This window comes from Pyxicephalus adspersus, chromosome 9 (genome assembly GCF_032062135.1).
Source record: "Pyxicephalus adspersus chromosome 9, UCB_Pads_2.0, whole genome shotgun sequence".
Classification (NCBI taxonomy): Eukaryota; Metazoa; Chordata; class Amphibia; order Anura; family Pyxicephalidae; genus Pyxicephalus; species Pyxicephalus adspersus.
Genome location: NC_092866.1, coordinates 54,319,583 through 54,345,772, shown reverse-complemented (window position 1 = coordinate 54,345,772; position 26,190 = coordinate 54,319,583). Strand labels below are relative to the sequence as shown.

Here is a 26,190-nt window from a genome sequence, read left to right as displayed (position 1 = left end):
ACTTTTCTAGAGCTGCCCCAACTCTCTGCAATGGTCTTCCATGTCCAATTCGGGTTGCTACTAATTTCTGCTCCTTCTAGTTCTCTAAAAACCCATCGCTTCAAAATTTGCCTACCTGTCTTCTCTTAAAACCCTCACTACTTATCCACCATTCCATATCTCCCCTCCTATTGTGTGCCGTTTCCCCCACCTCCTAGATTGTAAGCTCTTTGGGGCAGGGTCCTCTCCTCCTCCTATGTAACTGTATGTGTCATTTTCAACTCCTATTTAATGTACAGCGCTGTGTAATATGTTGGAGCTATATAAATCTTGTATGGTAGTAGTAATATTAATAATAATATTTAACAACTCATCAGGGCTCCCATCCTTACCTGGATTGCATCTTCAATAAACACAACAGCTTGCTTTAAATAGAGATTATCACACAAAGCACCTACGAAGAAAATAATAGAAAAAAAGTTAGATTCTTTGCAATATGCTCACTGAACTATTACTAGGACAAATAGTGTAATCCACTAACTGTATGATAGATGTCAGGGGTAATTATTATGAACACAGAATTCATTTTTTGAATGATATGATTATATGTAAACCACATTCTGGTTGCAGAATACAAAAAGTTCAGGTGAAGCACAGTTGTCTATTATATGGAATGTCATTAAAGTAGATTAGAAACAAAAATGGAATGACAGCTTCTTAAAGCTGATCTCCAGGCACAAAAACTTTCATTTATATATTTCTCCATAGCCTTAAAGATATAAAATCACCTTGAGTGAACAAAATGTCTTTGCCAGCATAGTGATTACATCGCAAATGTAGCATTCATATCATAACTGTGCTACATACAAGGAACAGAGCTGTGGGAGGGGCCAATCAGCCCCACCCACTACAGACTGTCAGCAGAAAACTACAGGAGGAGGCGGATACAAGACCAGTCACACTGCACAATGATGGAGAGAGGAAGTGTCCAGTCTGTATTACAAGAATTGCCTCCACAGAGAAGGGTTTCAAGCTGGACTACTGCACAGATCTGTAGGGAATACAGAGAAGTACACCAAGATTCACAGTAAACATTTATAACTTAATATTAAGACTATATTTGCTCTTAGATCGAAAGTTCTTCTAGGTAGGGTCTGCTCCTCATTGTTTGTATCTGTCCATCATTTGCAACCCCTATTTAATGTACAGCGCTGTGTAATATGTTGATGCTATATTAATACTGTCTGATAATATTAATATTATTCTTAATATTGTTTGCTTTTCTTTTCATGCAGTTCAGATTTCAAGGATATCAGTAGTTTCAAAGTATAATTACACTTCCCCATCCCTAACAGACCTAAAGTAACCCCCACACACTCAGACTGATACTTACCAGGATCCCAAGGGCACAGCTTGTATTGTTTACAACCAGGGATGCCTGCAAAGTAAAGCTCCACTGACTTCTATAGAGCTATTGATTGATCAGATTGATCCTTGTACCTACTTCAGTTATAGCCCAACTCCAGAGAAAAGGTTTTATTCTAGATACAGCCAAGAAGGGTTGGAGCCTCTGCTAGGTCTTTATTGAAGCCTCCACTAGCAGGACAACTCCATCATTTGAAAGAACAGAATGAGCTAAAACAAAAAGCTTTCAATGGGGGCCACAAAAACAAGCGAGGAAGGTTACAACTTCTCACAATGCTTTATTAACTTCCTGGGCGGTTCATTTCTGTCCGGATTTATATGTCTAAAAGCGGTACATTGTTTTTCATGAAAATTTATTTTACAGAATAATATAATAGTATGAGTATAATAAAGTTTGAAGCACAAAATCATGTAAAAATAATAAATTAAGAAAAAAATAATTATATATATATACACACACATACACACACATACTGTAAAATTTCCATGAAAGACATTGTACTGCGTTTACACATATAAATCCACTGCATTGCATTCAATACAGTTATTTTGTGTTAAATGCAATACAAATAGATTTGAAATTACCACCGCGCCTCCAATGTAACAGCCGCGCGAACTGACATCACTGGAAACTTCCAGTGACTCATTGGATGCAGAGGATGCCGGCCAGAGAAAGCGAGAGGACGGGGACACTGGCGGATCAGATAAGGTTGTATTTACTATTGTTTCACGGTTTTAGCCACCCCGAGTCACACTTAGGAGGTTAAAGCTCTCAAAGGCTGGAGAGGATACATTTTCATTAATGAAGCTGGGTGATCCAGCAAACCTGGAATTAATCTGGTCCATAACTGAAAACATTTGTTTGACTTTGAAGAAATCCATTCCAGGTTTGCTGAATCATCCAGCTTCACATATAAAAGTGTATCCAAACAAATCAGGTCCTATGTTTTGTTTGTTTTATTGCCATCCATGTAATCCTATTCTGCTGTCTTTTTACATATATTGGTGTCACAGGAACAGGAAGGGGGGAAAAAACTTCCACAAGGGGGTCACATAGAGAAACTTTAGTTCTTTCCCACTGTATCCAGAACTTGGCTTTAACATCTGGAAAGCACATAAACACAATCAGTGAGCCACAATATAATAAAATGCCACAAATTGGTAATGGAGCGCCGTGCTGTGCGGTCCCAGGGAGACAAATGTAGTCAATGAGTTCGGTGTTCATACTCATTATTTTATTATGATGGCAGATGTGGAAAATATGATTCAGCATTTCTCTATAATTAGTAATCAGCCGCCAGGAACGCATGTCATAAGTGTGGTCACACGATAAAGAGAGGGTGTGGACCTGTGTGTCCTACAAATGCCTGAACTCTGATACACAATATCTAATGATGGTTACTGGCAAACAAATGCTACATGGGAACTCGTGTATTCCAATAGGAACGCCATATTCTACAGCGCCAAACAGATCTCCGATGGCTGTAGCTGGAAATAATCTTTTGGATATGAATGTAAGCTGTATACATAGCACCTATTGTGTTCTATGGAGAGGGAGGGGCGGGATGGGCGAGTGGCACCCACCATCCTCCTCCATTGAAACACACAACGGTCATTCATCAATCCACCACAGCGCACTGATGAATGACTTTGTGGGACCGATGTACACACGTCAGATTTCTGCACGAGACTGTTCACCTTGGCCAACTTTGATGTGTTAATGTAGCTTAAAGCCCAACTACACACTAGAAAAAAATTGTGATCAGACAGGTCTTTTATTGCAGGACAGGAGATCCCCCTCCTGCAATAAAATAACCTTACCTGCCCGATCACTATTTTTTTTTTTAATTCACTCACCTGTCCCCATTCTATCATAGGTGCCCCCATCTCATTTCTTCTCTCTCTGGTTTCAATCTTTAGGCATCTGTACTGGCCAGGCTGAAATGGATGGAGCAACTCCCACGCAGGATTCATTCTCAGTGTCCCAGGGAATAACAGGATGAGCCTGGTATCCTAGGTAGAGATGCGCATGCTTTTTACAGAACACGATAGGGATCATGCAGGTAAGTATGTATTATTCCAGAAAAGACATCGTCTGTAACTTTCTGCAATAAAGCCATGATCCAAAATTTTCTAAACCACTTAAAGATGATAGAAATTCTTAAGCAATTGTTTTATTTTTAAAAAGATTTTGCAGGCAATTTGATTTTGAGGTTGAGGCTTTAATACTATGAACCTTCAGTTTTCCTGATCAGCTTATAAAATTTATTGCATTACCTACTTATAAATGTTTACGCTTTTTTGTTTGCTTTATTTGCATGAAGTTGCATTACATCAGGGATGTCAAATAAAATACACAGTGAGCCAAAATTAAAAACTTAGACAAAGTCGCGGACCAAACTTGAAACTGAAATAGCACCGCTACTACAATTCCCTGCAACAGGAAAACAGTCCAATGTGGGGCTTAATGTTATGAGCGGCTCGAACTCAATCTTCACTGAAATAGCAACGCAGCTACAATTCCCTGCGTCCATAAAACAGTCCAATGCGGGGCCACACATAGGCAGAGGCCACTGGTCTATAGACGCGAGTGATGCCGGGAATTGTGGTAGCAGGCCAGCTGTAATTCATATTTAGGATTCCTTTGAGGGCCAGAGTTTGACACCCCTGCATTACATTATATTATGAGATCAGAGATTTATTGCACTTTTTATATTTAAATATAAATGCATGTAATACATGAATAATTGCAAGGTGTTGTTATAACATTCTGAAGGCATCTGAATGTACAGTTTTAGACATATTGGGGCCCCAGGCATAAATCATGGGCCCCAAATGTACAGAATTCCTGCTCAATGTACCCCTGCCAATCTGTCATCTGGGACACTGGGCAATTACCCAGTTGCCGTACCCTAACACTGTGGATGCACCTTCTTAGCGCTCATGCATTGCATACCTTTACAACAAATTGCAATTCTTGCACTCAGCTGATGCTGAAAATGCTGACTGTGCAATTTTTGGTGCATTAAGAAGCGCAGAGCATGTTAATACAAATACATTAATGCAGTGCAGCAGTGTAATGGGATTTTTAATCCTTTTCCACACATTTTAGCAAGCTGATAGATTACACAGTAGTGTTGGTCTTACCATTCCCACCTTGAGGGCCCCCTTGCTCCAGGGCCCCCACTCCTGAGGAGCCAGTGGAGGAATAGGAGCCTGTCCTGCTTTTGTGTGTTTTCTCCTGAGAGGCGATGAAGTCTGGCTGGGCACACCAGCTCCTTTCTATGGGAGATAACAGAGGATCCGACTCCATCACAGGGCACCGGCAGCAAGCTGCTCTACCTCCTCCAGCTGCCAACCTCACCGAACGCGGAACACCAGAGCCGTGCATTGCGCCCTGGGAAATGTAGTCCTACAGTGGCGCTGAGGCTCGTTGCTATTAAAGCTGCGGGCGAGAACTCCAAACTACATTTCCCAGCCTGCAAGGTTCTGTACGGGGACAACTTTATTTAAACAAGAGAAAACTTTTCAAAACTTTAGCTTGGCGTTGTACAGGTAGAGACATGAAAGGAATGAATTGTGAGTGGAGTTGCTAGGCAACCAACAGGAATGGTGGTTAAGGCCCAAATTAAGGCAGAAAAGCACAATAATATCAACAGGGAATAGATTAAAATAATAATAAAATATTTATTTTTATAAAATAAAAAAATATATATGTATCCAAAAATATAATAAAAAAAGGTAAACTGCCACAACATTGAGGTGGCCCATTTGAAATTTTGTGGTGTGTTTGCAAAAAGGCATCCCATTCATGTGAATAGAAAAGGTGTATGTACTATTATTTACAACATGTGCACCACAAAAGCATTATCATACATTGTGGCGGCATAGACCTATCAATTGCAACACTCCTGCAACTTTTTACAGCCACTTCCTGTCTCTATGCACTGCACCAATATCTGGATAATATTGGTTGGCATTGGCATTTGCATGGGAGGTCCTCTTTATTTCCCTGCATTGCTGCAAGTTGCAATGTGTTGGAATGGACACATCATCAGAGCACTCCATTGCAGCACATTTGTGTGAATTAAAGCCATGGGACATACAACTAACCGCCTTGGTCTTTTTTGGGTCTTCATTGGGCATTATTGGGGTGAATGGGCCCTGGGATCATTGCAATCTGAAAACTGGATCCAGATTAGTAACTTGGACAGCACTGAAGCCAGTGGATGAGCATGAGAGCTGGGCAACTAGCTTTCATTATAAATCAATAGCAGCCTTTGTATTTTACATCTCTTCTCAACCATGAATCTGTGGAATCCTAGGGTTCCTGCAATGGTTGTTGGGGGTTCCTTGTGCTCTTAGTCACTGACTTCCCAACTGATGTTTCTACATAATTCCAAGTTTCGTTGCCATTTTGCAGCCAGTCGGATGGTACCAGCCATATTTTAATTTCATTCTTTACTGATAATCACTATAATTGGGTCATTTTTGCCGCTGATCCTCAATGAATTCATTTTATCAGGGGTTCCCTAAGACCCCGACAATTCATTTTTATTCTTAGGGGTAAAAAGGCTGCTTTAGTTGATGAAGAGCTAATGGATGTCCAGTTAGATGGAAACTAGAAGGAAGAGTAATGAAAAAAAGAGTGCAGGATTACAATTTCTTACAGCAGTCTTTCATCATTGGGGGATTTGCTTTACCAAGACAAAGCCAGAGACCTTCTGATGAATGGGTGCTGCTTTTGGTTAACCTTTTTACCTCTCATACCCATGCACCCTTTATATGTACCATCTGCAACATGCTAAGCCTTCCTATTGATCTATTAATGCAATGGCCACATGGGCAATGAAAAGGGACATGATCTGCTTTTACAGTAAAGATCTATTCTTGCAGCCATGGGTCTATATAAGAATATTTGGGCTTAACATTAGAATCTGTCTAGTGTAAAAAAAGAGGTGAGTGGAGGTATCCCATGTGACAGTCCTGAATGTGTTGAATGCAGAAGAATCTAACAAAGGGTAAAGTACTCCAGCAAAGGTAAAAAAATTATGGCCCTTTACTTTGGCATCCCTAGCACCCCTTCTTGCTTCTCATTGAGAATGATTGGAACCCTTGGGTTTCTCCAATGGTTGTTATTGGTTTCAGCATCCTCCTGGGATGTGTAATGTAGTTATCCAACACAATACACAAGGCCAGTGGCTGTTCTCCCTCTGCACATTCCCAAGATCAAGCACCATATCATCAGGGTGTGTTCCATAAATACAAACTCTTGTCGCTTGATCTTACACATGTGCAGAGAGAGATCAGGGACTAGGTAAATTGCTTTTGGGTACAGCACCCTTATGATGACGTGCCCAATCTTTTGCAGATCTGTGCAGTGATCTGGTACCATGTCATCAAGGAGGCTAGAAGCAACACGGAAAGATAGCAGGATATTTGGGAAAAATAGATGAAGACAACATAGAATTCAATGGGGATGCAAGTACTTTTAATGAAGAACAAAAAAAGTCCGTTGTAAGTCATCATTGGGCTTAATCATCCTCTTCTTCATGCGGTATAAAGAGGGTGAGCCTTCAGTCACTGGTGTATTCAGAAGGGGCCCTGAATTCTTTTCTTACCTCCTTTTGACAAACGCCCCCATCTGGCAATCCCAGGTAGCTGCTTTGGCTCTTTTCCTTTGGATAGTAGCACTTCCTCAAATTAGAAGTATATCAGCACCACCTGACAAAATTGGTTGCTTATGCCCAGAAGCTGCAACCAAAAAATACAAGATATTTATGGGAGCAGAGTAGCAAGGGAGCAAAAGGAAGGTGAGGTGCAGGGTTGGCTTTTCAAGAGCACCTTTTATTTTCCCCTATTGGTCAACTTCTAAAGCAGACCCACCAAACAATAGCTCCTCTGTTTGTGCAGCCAGCCCAACAGCATGTTAGAAATATGTGAACACCACAAAAAAAAGCCCAGCTATACAGGTAGTCCCCAAGTTAAGAACATCTGACATACAACCCCACTCCTAGATATGAATAGGGATTCCTTGCTCGCTGGTGTGCAGGACAGAGGCTTGATGGGGGGAGGGGTGGTTTACACGACTTTCAGAAGAAATCTTTTGCTAAACACAGCTGACTTTGTTAGTGATCCAAAGGACTGAGCTCTTTTGGAACATCTTGTAACTCTTTAATGACCAAGACAAACTCTGGACTTGTTTCTTTTTGCATATCAAAGAACACCTTGCTCCAGAAGTTAATGAATGTCTAGGCTCCATTAAGTTTTTTGTTTTTGCTTTGTTTGTGATTAACTCACAGTGAGGATTATATACAGTAACTGACACCATGCTGCATAATATGTTTAGACGAACATCTGTCCTAATTGCATTTATTAAAATAATGTACCTGTTCCCACTTATATACAAACTCAATTTAAGAACAAACATGCAGTCCCTATCTCGTATGTAACCCGGGGACTACCTGTAATTTGACATTCCCAGAAGAGGAGAGGGCTATGATGTGCAAGGAGGGTGTGTGACAGAATTGACTTTCAGTATTTCTCAACCAGGGGTTCCTTGAGTAATGAGCTGTGTCTCACTGTGTCTCTCGGGTCAGTTTAAACACCACCAATAATCATTTTGGCTATCTGTGGCATCCTTCCCAATGGCCAGAAATGTAAGAAGAATTCTCCCAATTGACCATCATGTTATTGTACTGTGAGCTGCGGATATAGAAACTATAGTAGCGGGTCCCTAAGGCTTGAAAATTATTTCAAATATTCACTTATTTTAAAAAGCACTGTTCTAGGGTAATCAAACTCTTGAGTCCAGAGCTACATTGAAGGTAAATATAATAATTTATGTCAAGGAACCAGGTCTTTTTAAAGCCATACAATCCCATAAGGCATTTTGGTGACACCTGACCACTACGGTAGTGAGTGAGTATAAAAAAAGTTTATCCTGAGGCAGGAAGTAGCATTTCCTTCTTCTTTCTTCTATAGTGATTACTGTTCGTTGTATTTTGGCAGATCACAAGGGAAAAAAAATGAGAGGCAGCCAAGGAAGTAGTTGTGTGGGATTTTTTTTGCTAGGTGGTCAAAGATGTAGCAGGAGGGGGATGAGCTGTTGAGACAAAGGGCCTGATTTATTAAAGCTCTCCAACACTGGCAAAGATAGACTATCATGGATGAGCCTAGGTGATCAACAAACCTGAAATGGATAGGAAAATTATTTCCTATTTGTTGGTAAATATTTTCAGCCTGCACCAGATTCATTCAAGGTTTGCTATATCACCCAGGTTCACCCATGATAGTCTATCTTTTCTGGTCAGCTTTAGTAATTTAAGCCCATTGTGTGTATACAAATCCACAGTTATAAAGTTTACTGCTAAGATGCTTTAGATGACTGTGACATTTCCGAACCAGAATATCCCAGAAGTGAATGCCTGTACTAGTCTTGCTGATTATTATTATACAGTATTTATATAGCGCCATCATATTACGCAGCGCTGTACAGAGTCCATAGTTGTGTCACTAACTGTCCCTCAAAGGAGCTCACAATCTAATGTCCCTACTATAGTCATATGTCATTAATGTAGTCTAGGTCAATTTAGGGGGAAGCCAATGAACCTAACTGCATGTTTTTGGGATGTTGGAGGAAACCGGAGTACCCGGAGGAAACCCACGCAGACACGGGGAGAACCCGTGATTAATAAGTAAATATAATGTAGTGCTGTGGGAAAAAAAAAGAAAGATAGAACATCAGAGGTAGTATTTTATTCTTTTAAGAGTATTAAATATAAAATATTACACTTACACATTACTGAATATGAATTCATTTCACATTAAAAAATAAAAGAATGTTGCCCTGGTCACATAGACACATACAGAGAGCAAATCCCACTCCATACAAAACTAGAAAAAGTTTTGTCCTGACTCAAACTTTAATTTCAATTTTCAGTGTAGTGATCCTCTAATTTTTTGTCTGTTAATCAGAAGAAAAGGATAAACCAGTTCTCTTCAATCCACCTCTTCAAATACTTCTCCCTTTTTATGTTCTTCCAAAGAGGACACCTAAAAAAAAAAGATGCCAATAAAATATATTCACAAGGATTGCAATGGTAGAAGATTTTCAGAGAATGATAACTCTTGCTGTTTTATGTTATACAGTATATAATAGTGTTTCTCAATCAGCATTCCATGGAAAGTGAGGAATTTGTCAGAATTTGCTAGGGGTTCCTTGAGCAATGAGCACTTTGTGACTCTCAGGTTCATTTTATTGACACAAATGATCTTTTTGTCTCTTTATAAGGGTGACATTCTTCCCAATGGCCAGCATTCTGACCACCATGCTAATATATTGTGAGCTGTGGATAGGGTAATTATAACAGGGGTTCCCTGAAGACCTGAAAGTTATTTCAAGGGTTCCCCCATGTTAAAAACATTGCAAAAGGCTGGTAAACTGTATTATATTATTATTGCTTTCTGTAATTACAATGAACCCTAAAGTATTGTGAAAAAAGAGGTGGGTGGCTTCCTTCATTGGGTGTCATTCAGTCTACAAGACTGTATTCATGTTGTGGTGTAGAAGAGACACTATAGGGTCAGGAAGGGAAGGTAGTAGGCAGTGACAGATTACAGCCAGATGACTTTTTCTGTTTTTACACTCCCTTTAATGTTTGCCCAGAGATTGGCTTTAAATTATCTGGCAGCCAACCTTATCATCAGGAATTTGGGCATAACTCAAAATGCATTGGCTGTCAACTAGAGTTTGACGTTCTAATCCATTCACTCCATACAGACTCTCCCGGGAACCCCTCTAGGGCCCCACTAGGCTGTAGAAAGTTGCAATATTTAATTAAAAATTTACTTTCTTCAGATTCATTAAGTTTGGAATCCACCAATTCCAGACTGCAAAATCCGACATTAGCATAATGAATCCGAATCTTCAGAAGGGGTCTGCATTGGAGGCCTTTATATGTCTCTCATGAGAGGCTGGCTTTCGAAGGCTCTCTAGAACTTGTGATAAAATCGAAGCAAAAAACAGAGACTTGCCTGTTCATCGATACAGCGAAACTGCCAAAACTCTCCATGGACTCATTCGGCCTTTACCTAGAATAACATGTTAGGTGGTCTGACCATTTGAGGCTTTAAACTACAAAATAAACCCTGTATTTACCTGTCTAGGTGATATCGTCCTCCACATAAGCAGAAGTTTACAGAACATGCTGTATGGTCCAGTTTTCACAACTTTTCTCAGCTTTCCATAGACAGACAGCTCATCGTACGTCATTCCCATATCCTCCTGCAGGGGAAATGATGGGAAAAAAGCAATTAGAAGTATCAAAAAATCTGCTAATGTGTAAAAGTCTCTTGAAACTTAAAGCATTCAATAAGATAGAATGTCTTTAGTCTTCGGGGATGAATACCAGTCAGCATCACTCAACAAACTTCCTCTACTCTAGGCTGTCATGTATCCACCTCCCACCCTGTGAATTGATAGACATGACTATGATCCCTATGATAAAAATGTAGGGCAGTGCCAAACAGGGAAAGAATGGAAAACTATGGAAAATATGAGGGCTGTCCTTTCTGTCTTTCTGCAAATGGTAATTTATCAATACTTTTTGAGTTTTTGGCCCAATATAAAGCGCTAGCTCAAGAAAAACACCTTCTATAAACATGAATAGCAGGAAGGGCTACACTACGCCACCAGTTACCCCCCTTTCCCTTCTGATAGTAAAGATTGCACCATCTGGTTTTCCAGTTAGACACAGCATGGTGACAAGCAAGCAGGAAGGACCTACATATATATATATGTATTTTACATATGTACTTTAAAACTCAAACAACCAGGATGACAGCCACTGTATAATACCCGATCTGTAAATTTCCTACCTCATCTGTCTGTGATACGAGTCCATCTGTGAGTGGCTCCAGTTCTGCGGTTGGTGGGGCAGAGAGTATGCTGAAATGAGAGAACATGAAGAAGACAAATTAAAGTTTCCGTTAGATTCACATCCACATTTGTTAAGCTAGAAGCTGGCACTTCACTCACCTTGTCAGTGCGCTGAGCTGAAATGTATCAATAGCATAGCCAATAAACCTTCTCAGATCCGTCTTACTGATCCCACCGATAGGGTTTATGTCTGCGCTGGAGCAGTCGTACTTTGTCAGGTATCCTCGAAGACTGCAATATAAACAATATAATAAAATTATGCCAACTTAATAATCCTAACTGATTTTTAAAGTCTTAGTGGAGCATAAGGAAGTGAGCAAGGTTGGAGCTCTGGACCAAAATAACAGGGTACAGGGGATAGTTAAACTCTCACACTTTTCATCGTTCTTCCAGCTATACCCTGTTTTATGCTGTTGTACAAGAGAACCCTTTTCTACTGAAGAAAATCTGTGCCATCAATCAGGCATACAAGGTGGTAAGTTTTGTGAGCCTGCCCTGCAAGCTTCTTGTTTCTGTTGCCCGTAGGGACTGTGCATACCTCTTGCAACTCTAGGAAGGATGACAATGCTGTTTATACATGTGCAGCAGTGGCTGGGTGTTGTCAGCATGTAACAGGAAGGGTGTCACAACCACTTTTTTAATGTGTTACCTACAACTTTGTCAGACACATAGGTCCTGATTTATTAAAGCTCTCCAAGGCTGGAAAGGATACACTTTCACCAGTGAAGCTGGGTGATCCAGCAAACCTGGAATAGGTTTCTTCAAAGTACCGGTAATTTGCTATGTGTTAGCAAATGTTTCCAATCCTGGACTAGATATATTCCAGGTTTTCTGGATCACCCAGCTTCACTGATGAAAGTGTATCCTCTTCATCTTTGAAGAGCTTTAATAAATCATGCCCATAGTGTTAGACTAACATAGAGAAGATATTCTGTAATATGATATTTTAAATACTATACAGCAAGGGGATTACATAGAATGCCACAGATGTGACAACTCCAGACCATAACCAGTACTGTCAATTTTTTATTTATTGTCCGGTATTGTCTAGTTGTCATCAGTTTAATATTTTAATGAATATTCTAACCTTTCATCTACATTGGCTGATCCAAGAACCAGCAGTCCTCCCGGGAGGCCTCGTGTCCAGAGACTAAGCTGAGCAAACAAGTAAGCGATCACCATCCTTAATCGGGCCTGTAGATATAAGTGACATGAAAATATTAATTAAAGTGGACCATGTAAAAATGTAGATCAAAAAATCTAAATTTATCATTTTATTTAATGAATATGCATGTAACGTACCATACTACTCCCCCTGACAATGCCTTCATATGCTTTTCTCACATGGAGATATTTTGGCATGGCAGTGAGTGGTTCAGTACAGCTCACTGCCACCGACTGTCAAATCTGCAATTGCTGTATTTTTAAAAAACAATGCCGCGTGGAAGGCGGCCAATCAAGGTCTCAGCCTCTGAGGGGGTGCACAGGACTGTTGTTTTTATTTGTCTGAACCCACCTATATCTGAGTATTAGTTGTCTGGTAGGCTAAGTCATGCCAAATCTGTTGCATACTTATATTGGTTAATAGGAAGATTTTGTTGCCCTGATGAAGTGCCAGTAGAGGTGTGCAAGTGGTTGGGTGATGCTGTGCAGTTTTTTTTACATCTAAAGCTTTCAATCCAAAAAATATTCAGTGCTTCAGTGATAAGTTATTTGCACAGCTACCTTTAATGGAACCTGATCTTTGACTTAGCCTGTTCTTATCACCTAGGGCATCTATGCCAATATTCCTTGAAGTCAGGATACATTTTAATTAAGCTGTACTTTTACACTTTTATTAGGGCAGAATTTATAGTACAGTTGATTATGTTTTAGACTTTGCAAAACTTACCTGCACATTCTGAAGTGCCAAATTCTCTCTCCAGCTTCCCCCATGAGCACGAAACCGAGGGACATTACCAGTCACAGAGGTGAATATGCCAATTACAGCCTTCACAGCGGTGTCAATGGTTGGGGTCAGGTGATAACTAAAAAAAAAAATGTAACAGAGGTAATAATCAGACGCTCTATATTAAATGTAGATAAACTTGATTTTGACTTTCTTGTATTATTAACAGTTGCAGAATTTTGTCAATCATTTCTGATCACACAAATATCTGTGTGCACCAGTTGTGTTACAGATTGAATATATGATCATTGTTTCCTATTTGTGACTATATGTTATATATAAGTCAACTGCAAAGAATGGAAGAATGTGTGTTGCATTGTTCTATAATCAATCAATTTATTTAATAATGGCTTTGTGATTAATTATTTAATCACACAATGCAACCTGCATGGTCACCTCTTTTGCCCCTCTCAGGTACCTGCCTATTTGCTGTGACAGCATGCTGGCTCTTTCTCGGGTCTCAGTGGAAGAATTCTCGGTTGCCATATAACAAGTGGTCAATAGACGATTGCAAAGCTCATTGGGTGTTGTAGTCACGTAGTTCTCATCACCAACTATTTGACGTACATCATGCAGCACTTCTTTATCTAGAAGGAAAAAAACAACAAGTATTGTGAGATATGATTTATTCTAGTAAAATTACATTATATTATTTTATAAATTGGATAGAGGCACTTACTTCCCATATCCACAGCCTGGCATACAAGGCGGCACATGGAGTACACGATACAAGCTACAGCAGAGCTGTCCACCCCGCCACTGAGAGGAAGAAGGAAACCCCCCTGAAAAGGCCAGAGACAAATATTTGAAGAACTGTCTGTATGTGAAATGCATGGTGATCATAGTCACAAGATACTATATCAAGTGTAGCTTCAGGCTGGGAACTCATCTAAGACCCTTTGTTAAAGCTGAACATCAGGCACACTGCTAAATATACCATTGACTTACAAATACTATTTACCCATTAAAGGGTTTGTAATTATGTCTGTGCATTTCGGAAAAGGTCACCGCTCTACCATTGACCTGACTTTTCCCTACTATAGGAAGGCAACACAGCTTGGTCGCCACACCACCACCCAAAAACTACATAGGTTGGCACAGAACACCGGATTGGTGCTGCCCTGTTTACTCCCATTGTGTGGTACAAGAGAGTTCTAAAATGTATGTTCTAAAAGTATGTTTTTTCCAGTTTGAATACAGCATGGAAGGTTTACAACCTTTGGGCTAGCCATTTTTAACCAGGGTTCTTCCAGAGGTTACTAGAAGATCTTTTAGCTGTGGTTGATGGACCTAAGGGTCTCTCCTGGGAGGGTCACACTTTTTTTTAAGTTAAAGTTGTGTGTGTGCAAATCCTAAATTTAGCTCTGCAAACAGGCTTTTTGTTAGTAAACTCTTGTGGATAGCCAGGTAAATGTGTAAAGAAGAAACTGATCCCATCTGCTAGCTGTAAAAAGTGCAGCATTTTCATATTTGTTAATATAACTTGTAATATATGACAATAAAAACAAAAAAAGACAAGATATATATATATATTATCCAAAACTCTACAACCCATTGTAAACCCTATAGAGTGTTTTATGAGAAAATGGATAAAAATGCTTACTTGTTTACTACGTCTTAAATAGTCCCAAAGCCAACAGGCTGGTCCTAGGCTGGAAGGCAAAAGGAGAGAGTTATTACATGTTCAATGTGATGCTAGCTTTGTTAAAAAAAGCCCATCAAGAAAACTTTACTGGGGTCTGCTACTTTTCAACACTTTTTAGGGGGGGGGGAAAGGGGGTGATAATGGCTTATCTTTTATTCACAGTGAATAAATGGGGTTACATGCATCATCAAGTCTCATATATCACACTAGTCATCAGTAAAGGCTGGTGAGCTTGAAAGGCAGATTGTAATTACCATCCTCAAAGTCTGTGCCCAGTTTGGGATTTACTAAAAGAAAAACATCTGACTTCTGGATGTTTTAAAAATGTATTTCATTTTATTGGATAAACTAATCATCGGCTGTAAAGTTTTGCAGAGTGGAGAAGTAATTTCCTAGTTAAATAATAAATGCTGTTTGCAAAGCAATGCCTTACCGATATACACCGAGAGGACGTGTGGGCCCTGTAGCTACGGACATCTTCCAAGTCTAATGTTGCTGTGAGGACTTCCTGTCCAAAAGAAAAAGCAATAGAAAACTGTGACGTAGGAAAACTTTCTGCTCTCATTTAAACTTTTATTCTTGGCTTTTCAGGTATCTAAATAAACTTCATAGTTAATAATAAAATACCAATATTTATTTTTTAAAATTATCAGTGTTCTCCCCAGCCGCTTTTAGCCGGGTACACCACCTGGCACTTTTAAGTAACCACCCTGATGTTTTTGGGCAGTTTCTAAAATTTAAGTCACAATACAGAGGCTGCCCCTCACCTACAATTTCTTCCCACCCAGCTTAAAAAACACATAGATGGTAACAAGTCCAAATATAAATTCAGATACAGACAGTGACATAGGAGAAGGAGAGGACCCTGTGCAGAAGATCTTGCTTCTTGTGAGAATAGCAAAAGTACATAAAGGAACCACTAAAGCCGCATACACACGTGCAATAATAGTTGTTGGAAAGGATCTTTCATGATTCTTTCCAACGCCTAGCATTGCACAATGCATGAACGAGCTCTGTACATACAGCACGGTTCTGCTCTATGCAGAGGGGAGGCAAGTGAAGGGGGAGAGTGACGGAGTGGCACTCCGCTGCGTGCTCTCCCCCTTCACTTGCATTACGATCGTTCATCGCTCATTGTCTGTGGATCCACCAGGAAGGTCGTTCAGACGATAAACGGCGTGCCCTGTACATACTTCAGATTCTTGTCCAATATCGGCCCTGAGCGGATTATCAGGCGAGAACCATTGGAGTGTGTACGTAGCTTAATATGGAGAGTAGATAATCTTCTGCCTATCAATAGTCTGCAGTGAAGGACTGTAGCACCTTGTATTAGCAGTAGTCTGATATGATTCCTTTTTGTTACAATTGTTCTCTAATCAGTAAAGCTTTCCCTACCAGATAACAGCAGAGCTACAAGTCTGACTCAGCAAGTGAAGATTTTCTACCTTACTTGGTGTTGCTTTACAACTAATAACTGAAACAACTATTCAACTATTCATTTCCATGTACTGGATTTATTTATATTCATCTCTCCTCCTATTGTGTGATACTTCCCCCACCTCCTAGATTGTAAGCTCTTCTGGGCAGGGTCTTCTCCTCCTCCTGTGTCAACGTCTGGATCTGTCTGTCATTTGAAACCCCTATTTAATGTACAGCGCTGCGTAATATGTTGGCGCTATATAAACCCTGTTTAGTATAATAATATTCAATTCAGGTTTAACGTTAATAATGATCATAAAAATAGACAAATATAAGGATCTAAGTGACTAGGCAAAATTGTAATGGCTAGAAGAATCTCCAAAAGTAAAAGTATGGTGGGGTGTTCCCAGTATACAATGGTTATTAAATGTCAAAAAAGAACAATCAGTGAAATAGCTACAGGAGCACGGATATCCAAGGATCATTGGTAGGGCAGACTAGCCGGTCTCGTTCAGTCCAGCTATATCCACACACTGTAGTATAAAAAGATAACCCAAGGCTGGCCAATATATAATAAATTACAACTTACTGTGTAGATACTGACCAGTCAGAGTGCCCATGTCGACCCACCTGGACCACCAAAAGCACCTACAGCACTCTTTTTTATTTTTTGACTGCAACTCAGGTTATTACACATCTATATACAACAAATTGATCTTACCACATTTTGTAGAGAAAACTGAGAGCCTTGGGCTACAATGTCTCCATTGATAGATATCATTGCACAGCCATCAAAATACAGCCGGTCGCTGTCACAGCCTCTGAGATTGGAAAGCAAGTAGATCCCACCATTCTGTAAAGGAGTAAAGGATGGCACAGTGGGCAGAAGGAAAATGATATGGGAAATTAACAATTACAGAATCAAGGCCCATTCATACATGCTGTCATGGTATGTTATGTTAATGCATATGTGTTAACTCCCAATGCACCAGGACATGAGAAAAGCATCACTGAAAAAAACTCTATTTTACTATTCCATCATTGCATTATCTTAATGTGTTTGTGTATTTGGATTGTGTTTTCTCAGGACGTTGTTTTCATATTGGTTTTTCGTACATTGTGTAACATGCCATTTTATTGTTATGTAAACCTTGGAATATCTCAATAAAAATAAGAAAAAAGAAATGCATCACTGTGTCCGGTGATAATGCACATGTATAGGGTAAAGTTATCCAAACGTGTTGGTGTGCCATCATACATAACGCATATCACTGTGCATGGCAGTTATTGCAAAGTATTTCAGCAGACAAGTTTTATAAAGCCCTAATGTCCCACAAGAAGCAATAATTGTTGTGTAAATGGCAGAAATCCCTGATAACCCAGGTTCCTGCATGCAATCCGATTGGTTGGTATAGAATTTGCATGTTCCGTTTAGTACTTTAGTTAAAAATAAACCCATGTTAATATTTTAATGGATGTTCCATGCTGCAATTCACTCAATAGAACTTACTTTTATGGTTGTAGATTTGACCAGATCCACACGCAAGTGGGCTTTTCTCAGCTCATGATGACTTCCAGAAGCGTTAGTAAATATTTCAACGCCATCCAGGCCCATATCAATGTGAGGACTGCAAGATAGAGCAGACAGAATGGTTTATGGTTGTAGTGTGGTTGTCGTATGGAACTACATAAAATAAAAAACATAATAAAATGAAATTTTAAACACGTAAGCACGCAAACACACAACATGGCACAACTACCTTCCAATGGTAAGTGAACACTCCCAGTATTACCTGTTTGGTGCCCACAACTCTTCACAAATTTCTGATCCTATGCAGGTGTCCTTAGATGCCAAAACTGCATCACCAAAGGGCACGGTGTCCTATAAAAAGATTAAACCCGATTATATATATAATAAAATACAATGTATAAACCAAAGCGGCTCAAGCTACCAAATGCTATACCTTTGTTCGAGTTTAAAACATTTGTTTGTGTTCTGTATATTGTATTAACTGTCTGCAGATTAGGATTCTAAACCAAAGGAGTCATTTCCAGATAGAAATCCCACATGAGACTTGGAAAAAGAAAATCCATTTTAACAATTCCTAAAATTAATGGTTAGTCATTCCATAATGTGATCTTATTAGGCAATTATGCCATTGTATTTAGGTATAATTGTGTTAGCAAATAAAAATTAAGCCATACACAAAACAAATTTTGTTTTCTATTCCATTGTTTTCTTTGGTATGTCAACCACCAAGTAAAAATCCATCCTTCATCCTAACACACACTGCAATGAATGTATCTATTCTTTAGTTTCCATTCTGTGCAATTGATTGAAATGTAAATTGATCGCTATATTTTAGCAGATTTAATTATTATTATTAAATAGTATTTATATGGCACCAACATATTACGCAGCGCTGTACATTAAATAGGGGTTGCAAATGACAGACAGATACAGACAGGAGGAGGGGAGGACCCTGTCCAGAGGAGCTTACAATCTAAGAGGTGGGGGAAGTATCACACAATAGGAAGGGGAGTTTTTATTTAATGAAGATAAAGATATGAGTGTATGCTCTACATGTTGATTGATTGAGCGATCTCTGACGGATAATTTGACCAGCTTGGCTAAAGAAAGTTTTTCAATTCTACATCCAATATTGTTCATCTTTGGTTGATCGTAATCAGAAATACATTCAAAGGTGGTTTATGTCAATAAAAGTCAAATGTACTGCTGCCCCTGTGGTCCTCTATGATGGGCCCTGATTTATTAAAGCTCTCCAAGGCTGGAGAGGAAAAACTTTCATCAGTAAAGCTGGGTGATCCGGCAAACCTGGAATGGATTTCTTCAAAGTCATTTGCTATTTGCTAGCAAAGGTTTTGAATCTGGGACCAGATCCCTTCCAGGTTTGTTGGATCACCAGCTTCACTGATGAAAGTGTATCCTCTCCAGCCTTGGGAAGTTTTACTAATTCAGGGCCCTAGTGTCTATAGCTTTGTACAGACATCCAATGGATTTCAGATGATTGTCGCTGAAAATGACTTTTGTGATCATTTCTAGTAAAAGATAAATAAATGAGCATTGTATGCAAAGCATCGATCTGTTCTATGGGAAGATGGCACGTGGTTCAGTGGTTAGCACTCTGGCCTTTGCAGCGCTGGGTCCTAGGTTTGAATCTGGGCCAGGACAACATCTGCATGGAGTTAGCAGGTTCTACCGATCTTTGCATGGGTTTCCAAAAACATGCAGTTAGCTAATTTGGCTTTCCTCCAAAATTGACTTTAGACTGATAATGACATATATCTATGGTAGGGACATTAGATTGTGAGCCCCATTGAGGGACAGCTACTGACATGACTATGCATTTTGTACAGTGCTGCATAATATGTTGGCGCCATGTAAATACTGTGTAATAATAATAATAATGGAGAGGAGAAGGAGGAGCACCAGCCTTCACTATAGAAGGTTGCTGTTTAAAAATAGATCAATAGTTGTGTAGGTTCTCTACAGAAGTTGTTGTTTAAAATAGATCATTCAATAATCTGCCATGGTGGATTCATGAATGGTATTGGAGGACTACAGTAAACATCAGATTTTTGTCCGAGACAAGCATGACTGTCTCAAGTGACTAATATTTTACATTTATACATAAATTATTCGGGGTATAGAGAGGGAGTTTTGGTATGTCATTTGGTTTATTTGTGATAAACAAATCCATGTGGGTGACCGCTACCATTGTGTTCTTTTTATATGAACTCGATGTGCAATATCAATATAACACATTCCCACCTGTCTAGTGATTTCCTGGATCATTCTTGGAAGGAAGTGATCTTCAACTTCTCTAAACAAGGGGGAAAGATGCTGATTAATATATTATAAAAAAAGATAACTAATACACATATACTAGAACAGCATGGACATTTTTTGTCAATTGGCCAACCATCATATTGCAATATTACACAGCGCTGTACATTAAATAGGGGTTGCAAATGACAGACAGATACAGACAGGAGGAGGGGAGGACCCTGTCCAGAAGAGCTTACAATCTAAGAGGTGGGGGAAGTATCACACAATAGGAAGGGGAGTTTTTTTTAATGAAGATAAAGATATGAGTGTATGCTCTACATGTTGATTGATTGAGAGATCTCTGACGGATAATTTGACCAGCTTGGCTAAAGAAAGTTTTTCAATTCTACATTCAATATTGTTCATCTTTGGTTGATCGTAATCAGAAATACATTCAAAGGTGGTTTATGTCAATAAAAGTCAAATGTACTGTAATCTTCAACTTCTCTAAACAAGGGGGAAAGATGCTGATTAATATATTATAAAAAAGATAACTAATACACATATACTAGAACCGCATGGACATTTTTTGTCAATTGGCCAACCATCATATTGCAATCAAAACCACATTTTTGTGTTGGTAATAAAATTTCAACGAGATATAATTGGTAAAATCAATCACAATATAGTTCAGTTAAGCAAATGGTACATTAAATCCAGTAGTCAGTTTTATGGATCGATTTAAATGAATCATTATATATCATGTGTTAGATCACAATAAAATACCATCAAGAAAAAGATCACATAGTATATGCTTAGCATTATTCAAATCAGTTTCTTAAGGATAGGTTCAGAACTACTTTGGGAGCGAGCAATCCCACGCAGATTTCAGCAGCTAGTACCTTACCAGCTGCTCGGTCATTTGCACTATAGTGCTGGTTCTTAAACAATAGGCATCTGCACTTTTGGCAGTATTGGTCGTATTGGTACCATTCATTCTCTATCGGGCTACTCTGGGGAAAAGTTGCATCTCCCCCCAAGGCAGCGATTCTCTAGCATTAGGAAACAGAAATCACCCCACAACCTCATGGTCAGTCAGAAAACTGCCCAAAGGTTATAATACACGGTCATAATATGCCAAAACTAGAATTATACCTTAGCTTATTCCACGGTGTGAACCAGCGCAGCTCCCGGTAATTTCCAGCATTCGCCATGACTGTTTTTGGACGGATGAGCAGAATTTTTCTTAAAAAAAAATAGATACGTGAATTTTAAATGCCACCAAACAAACTTTTTGGATTTTAAGAATATTTTCACATAGAACTTTACAACTTGATATAGTAAATATAGTAAATACTCCATTGGCATGAACAGGAATATTCCTAATAGTGCAATGGCCAGCATGGATGCTGTGCAGCACTGACATTCTTGGTTGAAATTTAATCAGGTCTTGGAGTTTAAATATTCCGCTTGGCCAGCAGTTGTACAGTAGTGACACTCACATGGATCCATCAACAAAAGCTGGTCACTATAAGCTGAATTCACAATGAATCTTTATTTGGAGTTGGAATTGAATTTTTTGGAATTGTTCTTTTTGTAATTCGCAGGAAAATAAAAATAAAAGCTTTAAGGGAGAAAAGGAAACATTGCTGACCTGATAGGAAGCATGCACAACTATAAAAACGCCATGGCAGGTTCTTTATTATGACCCCATATATAGGGAGCCTTGAGTTTAGAATGGGGAAATATGAATGATCTTGGTACAGGTCCTAATGAACAGCAGTTATAAACATATACATTAGATTGTAAGCCCCTCTGAGGGACAGCTAGTGAAATGACTATGAAGTGCTGCGTAATATGTCGGAGCTATATAAATACTGAATAATAATAATATGACACATCATGTCTCAACAGACACGGATTGATAAGTGGACATCTGGGTCCATGCCCCAGTATTTCCCCATTGGAAAATCACACCCATTTTTTACTTTTTTACACATCTGAACTTGCTGTTAAATTACTTGCAGAGTTTAGACTGGAAGTATATTATCAATATACTATTAGTATATACTAATATACTAGAAGTATATTATCATAGTAGAAAGTAAGAATAATAAAAGCTGATTACTTGTTGAGGAAGATGACCCGGCAGTTGTATCGGACATTCTTGTGTATCACTGGCCTGCAAAGAAGGAAACAATAAATCAGAGCAATGGACGTCACATTTTCAAAACTCTGAAGATGTTTGAGGGTATACTGGAATGTAAAAACAAGAAAATAAATATATTGAGAACACTCACATTCCAACATCGCAGATGATATCAGTGGTCACAGGAGATTCCAGCAGCTTTGCCAGGACTTGGAAAGAATGAAGGATTGTATCAGACTCAAAGAAATGATCTGAACAGCCATAGCCACTGCATGAAGAGAGATTACGCATTACATATTGGGTGTTCTTTTTATTAGGCATTTATAGAATATTGTAGCACCTATGTCTAGCTAACAACTAGGACCAAGCTGATGTAAATTCTGCTCCACCCTACATTCCCAATCAGTATGTGTTAGTTAATGTAAAGCCTTTTGGATCAGGGGTGTAGTAGTAAAAAAAAGAAGAAGGGGCATGGTAAACATGCCCGCCCCACTACACCCCTGTCTATGTGTCACTCACAGGGGAACAAACTTCTCCCAGAGTGACATCATGATGCCACTCTCCCATCGCAGGCTCAGACCTGTAGGCGAATGGGCAGGTTGTGTTCAGAGAGACAACACGCTTACCGCCCTGGGGTTGCAATTCTATACAAGAGACATGGTCCACGGCCATGGGTAGTGGCCCCCCCCCCCCCATACCCCCTCCCCCCCCCGAGCGGGGTCCGTTTCCTGACTGGCCAGAGCCGTGGACCACCAAAGAACTAGTTGAAAAAAAGAGTAGGCACGTATGCCCATTCCCGAAAAAAGTGAGGGCACCGCGTTTCTACCTGTGCCCACCCTACTACACCCCCGATTTGGATTTCATACCATACTTGATTGAAATATACTATTTGAATCTTACATTTTAATTGCATCAGTTGAATATAGAAAAATAAAGCTATCAGCCAGAAGAAGTTGCCTTTACAGCTGAATGATTCAGAAGCTCTGTTTAGCAGTCCGGCATAAGATAGTTATGTGCATGATGGGGTGAACGAATAATAGTTCTGAGATGATGATCTTTTATTTATATTAAAGTGCACCATGAAGTATTGCAGTAGAGCGCTTCCATAGGTTGGTGGATGTCAGACAATGGTGAGTAACCGGTGCTTCTCTGGGTCCTAGACAATTCTGCTAGCTTTGCAATGCTCAATGTAGTACAAGGCTATACCGCTTTTAGATGTTGCCACTCTCCTATGCACCCTGTGGGAATGGGTATTACCTTATATTGTTCAGATGATCAAATATCAATCAGGAGTCCCTCTATTTTTAAAAGATTTCCTTTGGATTCTATAATTTTATTTCTATAATTTATTTTAAATCTAATTGCTCATATATTAAAACTGTCAAGTAATACATGGCCACCTTTAGGTTAGGCCTATGCTGACTTTTATTTTAAAATACCCATACAGTTTTTTTAAGCATTTAAGCATACAGAGTTTTTAAGCATTTATAAAGACGTTTTAAACCATGATATGTAGCAGAGTAGGGAAAAAAAACTTATGCCCCAAAATGCCTAAAAACACCCATTCATGTTGACTGGTGCTTTAGGAGCATTTATAGTTGTTTTTTTTTTTTTTTTTAACATTTTTGGGTGTTGGAACTTTCCAAACTCTGTAGGATGCCTTTTCTTTACAGCTCAAGAAAATGTTCTGGTGTGGACCGGCCCATTGAAATGGGAGTTTCGAACATGGGAAGCTTAGGGTACACTCTGGGGAAACAGTCCGTGTAGACTTAGCCAGCCAGCACAGACCAGCATTATCCAGGGAGGCAATGCTGGGCTTTCCTATTAGTATTGCATTTATAGCATAAAAATATTATGAAAAATCAAAAGACAAAAAATAAATTACCCCCTGAGCGGTGTTCCCGAGTGTGGCTCGGGGTAAAAAAATGTACCGCTTTTGCATAAAAATATGGACAGAATCGTAACGCCAGGGGGGTAAACCAATTCAGTACACAGAATGTCAGTTTAAAACAAAGCTGTAACTTTATTTGTCTGCAGATTGCTAAACAGGGACTTTGACCTGTAGCCAAATTTGTAGAGTTAGGTTACTTGATTATTTGGCACAAGGGTAAAGGTTGGCTAGACAACAGAAGATGATACATTGAATACACACATTATGACTATTTATTAGGATCCTGGATTCCATCGAGCTGACATATTTTGGTGCTTTACAGAGTCCATAGTCATTGTATCTTACCATATTTCTAATTCTGGGCCGAGCCGGTATCGAGCGCCTTTCTCTTTTGCAATCTTTATACCTGGAATATAGTGTAAAAGGAACAAAAGTAGTATAAAGAGTACAAAACATAAAACCATACAAAGATAACAAAATAAATATTATATCTGTGCTTGAGATAAAAAAACTGTTTATTTTATGTAGTTTTATGCAGGGAACAGTTAAAACCCCTAGCAAGATTTTTATGTATTTCTTTTATACATTTCTGTCCATATTAGCAACACTGGAGAGATCTCCTGTCACTTTTTGTCTGGAGATCCATCAGGAGGGAAGAGGGAATCACCCCCTAGTCAGAGGAAATCTAATCTAATCCTTATTCACCAGAACAGATGACCCCATTGAAATATTTTCTGTTGTAGTGACTATTTAAAGCTTTTAAATCTATCTTACTGCCAGTCCCAGTGATATTGGTCAGCAGGACAATGAGGAAAGCATCAATGGGCCCATTGAGAACAATAAAAAGGGGTTCTATCCTTCTCCACTATGCCCAAAACTAAAGAAAGCTTCTGGCTTTAGATAAAACAAACTCTCAATGCATTCCTGATGTGTATGCTAACAAATAGGTACATTTATTTAATTGGCTGTCCTTTCTGCAAAGGAAGAACCTGACTACCTAAATTTTATATATATATATATATATATATATATATATATATATATATATATATTGGTTTAGTTCTGCTTTATTAATACAAAAGTTGTCCAAAATTACACTTTCAATATTAAATCCAACTCTTATCTAACTTGCAGATGACCGCTGACCACTCACTAATAAGTCCACTTGGCAAAATCTATCAAAGGAACTACAAATCCCAGAATAACTGTGCTGCAACTTGCAAAGCTCAGTAAGGTGCTGAATGTGCAGCAATGCAGAAACAAACTCCACTGAATGGTTCATGCCCCTTCATCAGATAAGTTGCAGCACAGTACTCCTGGGATTTGTAGTTCCTTACATAGAATATGAAGATATATTATGCAGAATATATTTAGTGCCACTTTTTTTTAAATACATTTCTTTCATGCTGGCTTTAAAAGTCACAAATGCAGTGATACCGTTGGGTGACGTTTAGTGTACTATGACACTTTTATTACTTTTTTCAGACGTCTATACATAGGATCAGCCATTCTCAACCAGGGTTCCTTAAACTTTAAACTGACCCCTTTTTTGTTGGCACTTATATAGCATGGAAGAACCAGTGGCATGATACCAAAAACTTTATAATTGTTTGCAACATTGTTTCCACCACCATAAGAGCTGCATTCTTCCCAATAAGCATTTATCACATTGGTACAATTTATTTGGTTTCAGCAGAAATTCATTTACAAATGCAAATTATTTTAAGGCTGCAAAGAATGCAAAAACAAGGGCAGAGGGATTTGGGTTTGAGGACAGTCCCTTTAAATAAAGAACAGTTGTGAGCTAAGAATAATTGTGATTACATACTTTGTAATATTCTTTGTAGATTCCCTTCGAAGTCCAGGGCCCATTGATTCAATGTGCAAGTAGCCAGAGTCACCTTCCTGCCCATAGTGCCTGGTGGTACAATATGGGCTTCCTATACACACATGCACATTGCAGCCAGGGTGACACTTCTTCCTCTATAGCCATGCACCTCCCCC

At 39.1% G+C, this 26,190-nt stretch overlaps 2 protein-coding genes across 2 annotated transcripts in view; both read right to left on the bottom strand.

Annotated features, from left to right (window-relative positions):
* TPCN2 (two pore segment channel 2) overlaps positions 1-4,783 on the bottom strand; it is a 29,441-nt gene extending 24,658 nt beyond the window's left edge. Inside the window, exons 1-2 of the mRNA XM_072422075.1 lie at positions 4,552-4,783; positions 372-433 (exon numbers count right to left, since the gene is read on the bottom strand). Of these exons, the coding sequence (XP_072278176.1) occupies positions 372-433; positions 4,552-4,717 (228 nt within the window). The 5' untranslated portion in view covers positions 4,718-4,783. The remainder of the gene's footprint in view (positions 1-371; positions 434-4,551) is intronic.
* Positions 4,784-10,482: 5,699 nt separating this feature from the next.
* NADSYN1 (NAD synthetase 1) lies at positions 10,483-26,163 on the bottom strand (the record flags this gene model as incomplete). The annotated part of the gene is given in 20 exon segments (XM_072421555.1): positions 10,483-10,497; positions 10,565-10,690; positions 11,284-11,353; positions 11,444-11,575; positions 12,432-12,538; positions 13,236-13,371; positions 13,711-13,879; positions 13,972-14,074; positions 14,896-14,944; positions 15,145-15,203; positions 15,311-15,445; positions 17,078-17,209; positions 17,867-17,984; positions 18,150-18,238; positions 20,150-20,201; positions 21,302-21,391; positions 22,275-22,328; positions 22,447-22,563; positions 24,532-24,592; positions 26,015-26,163. Coding segments are annotated over 20 exon segments (1,899 nt in total).
* Between the last annotated feature and the right edge of the window lie 27 nt (positions 26,164-26,190).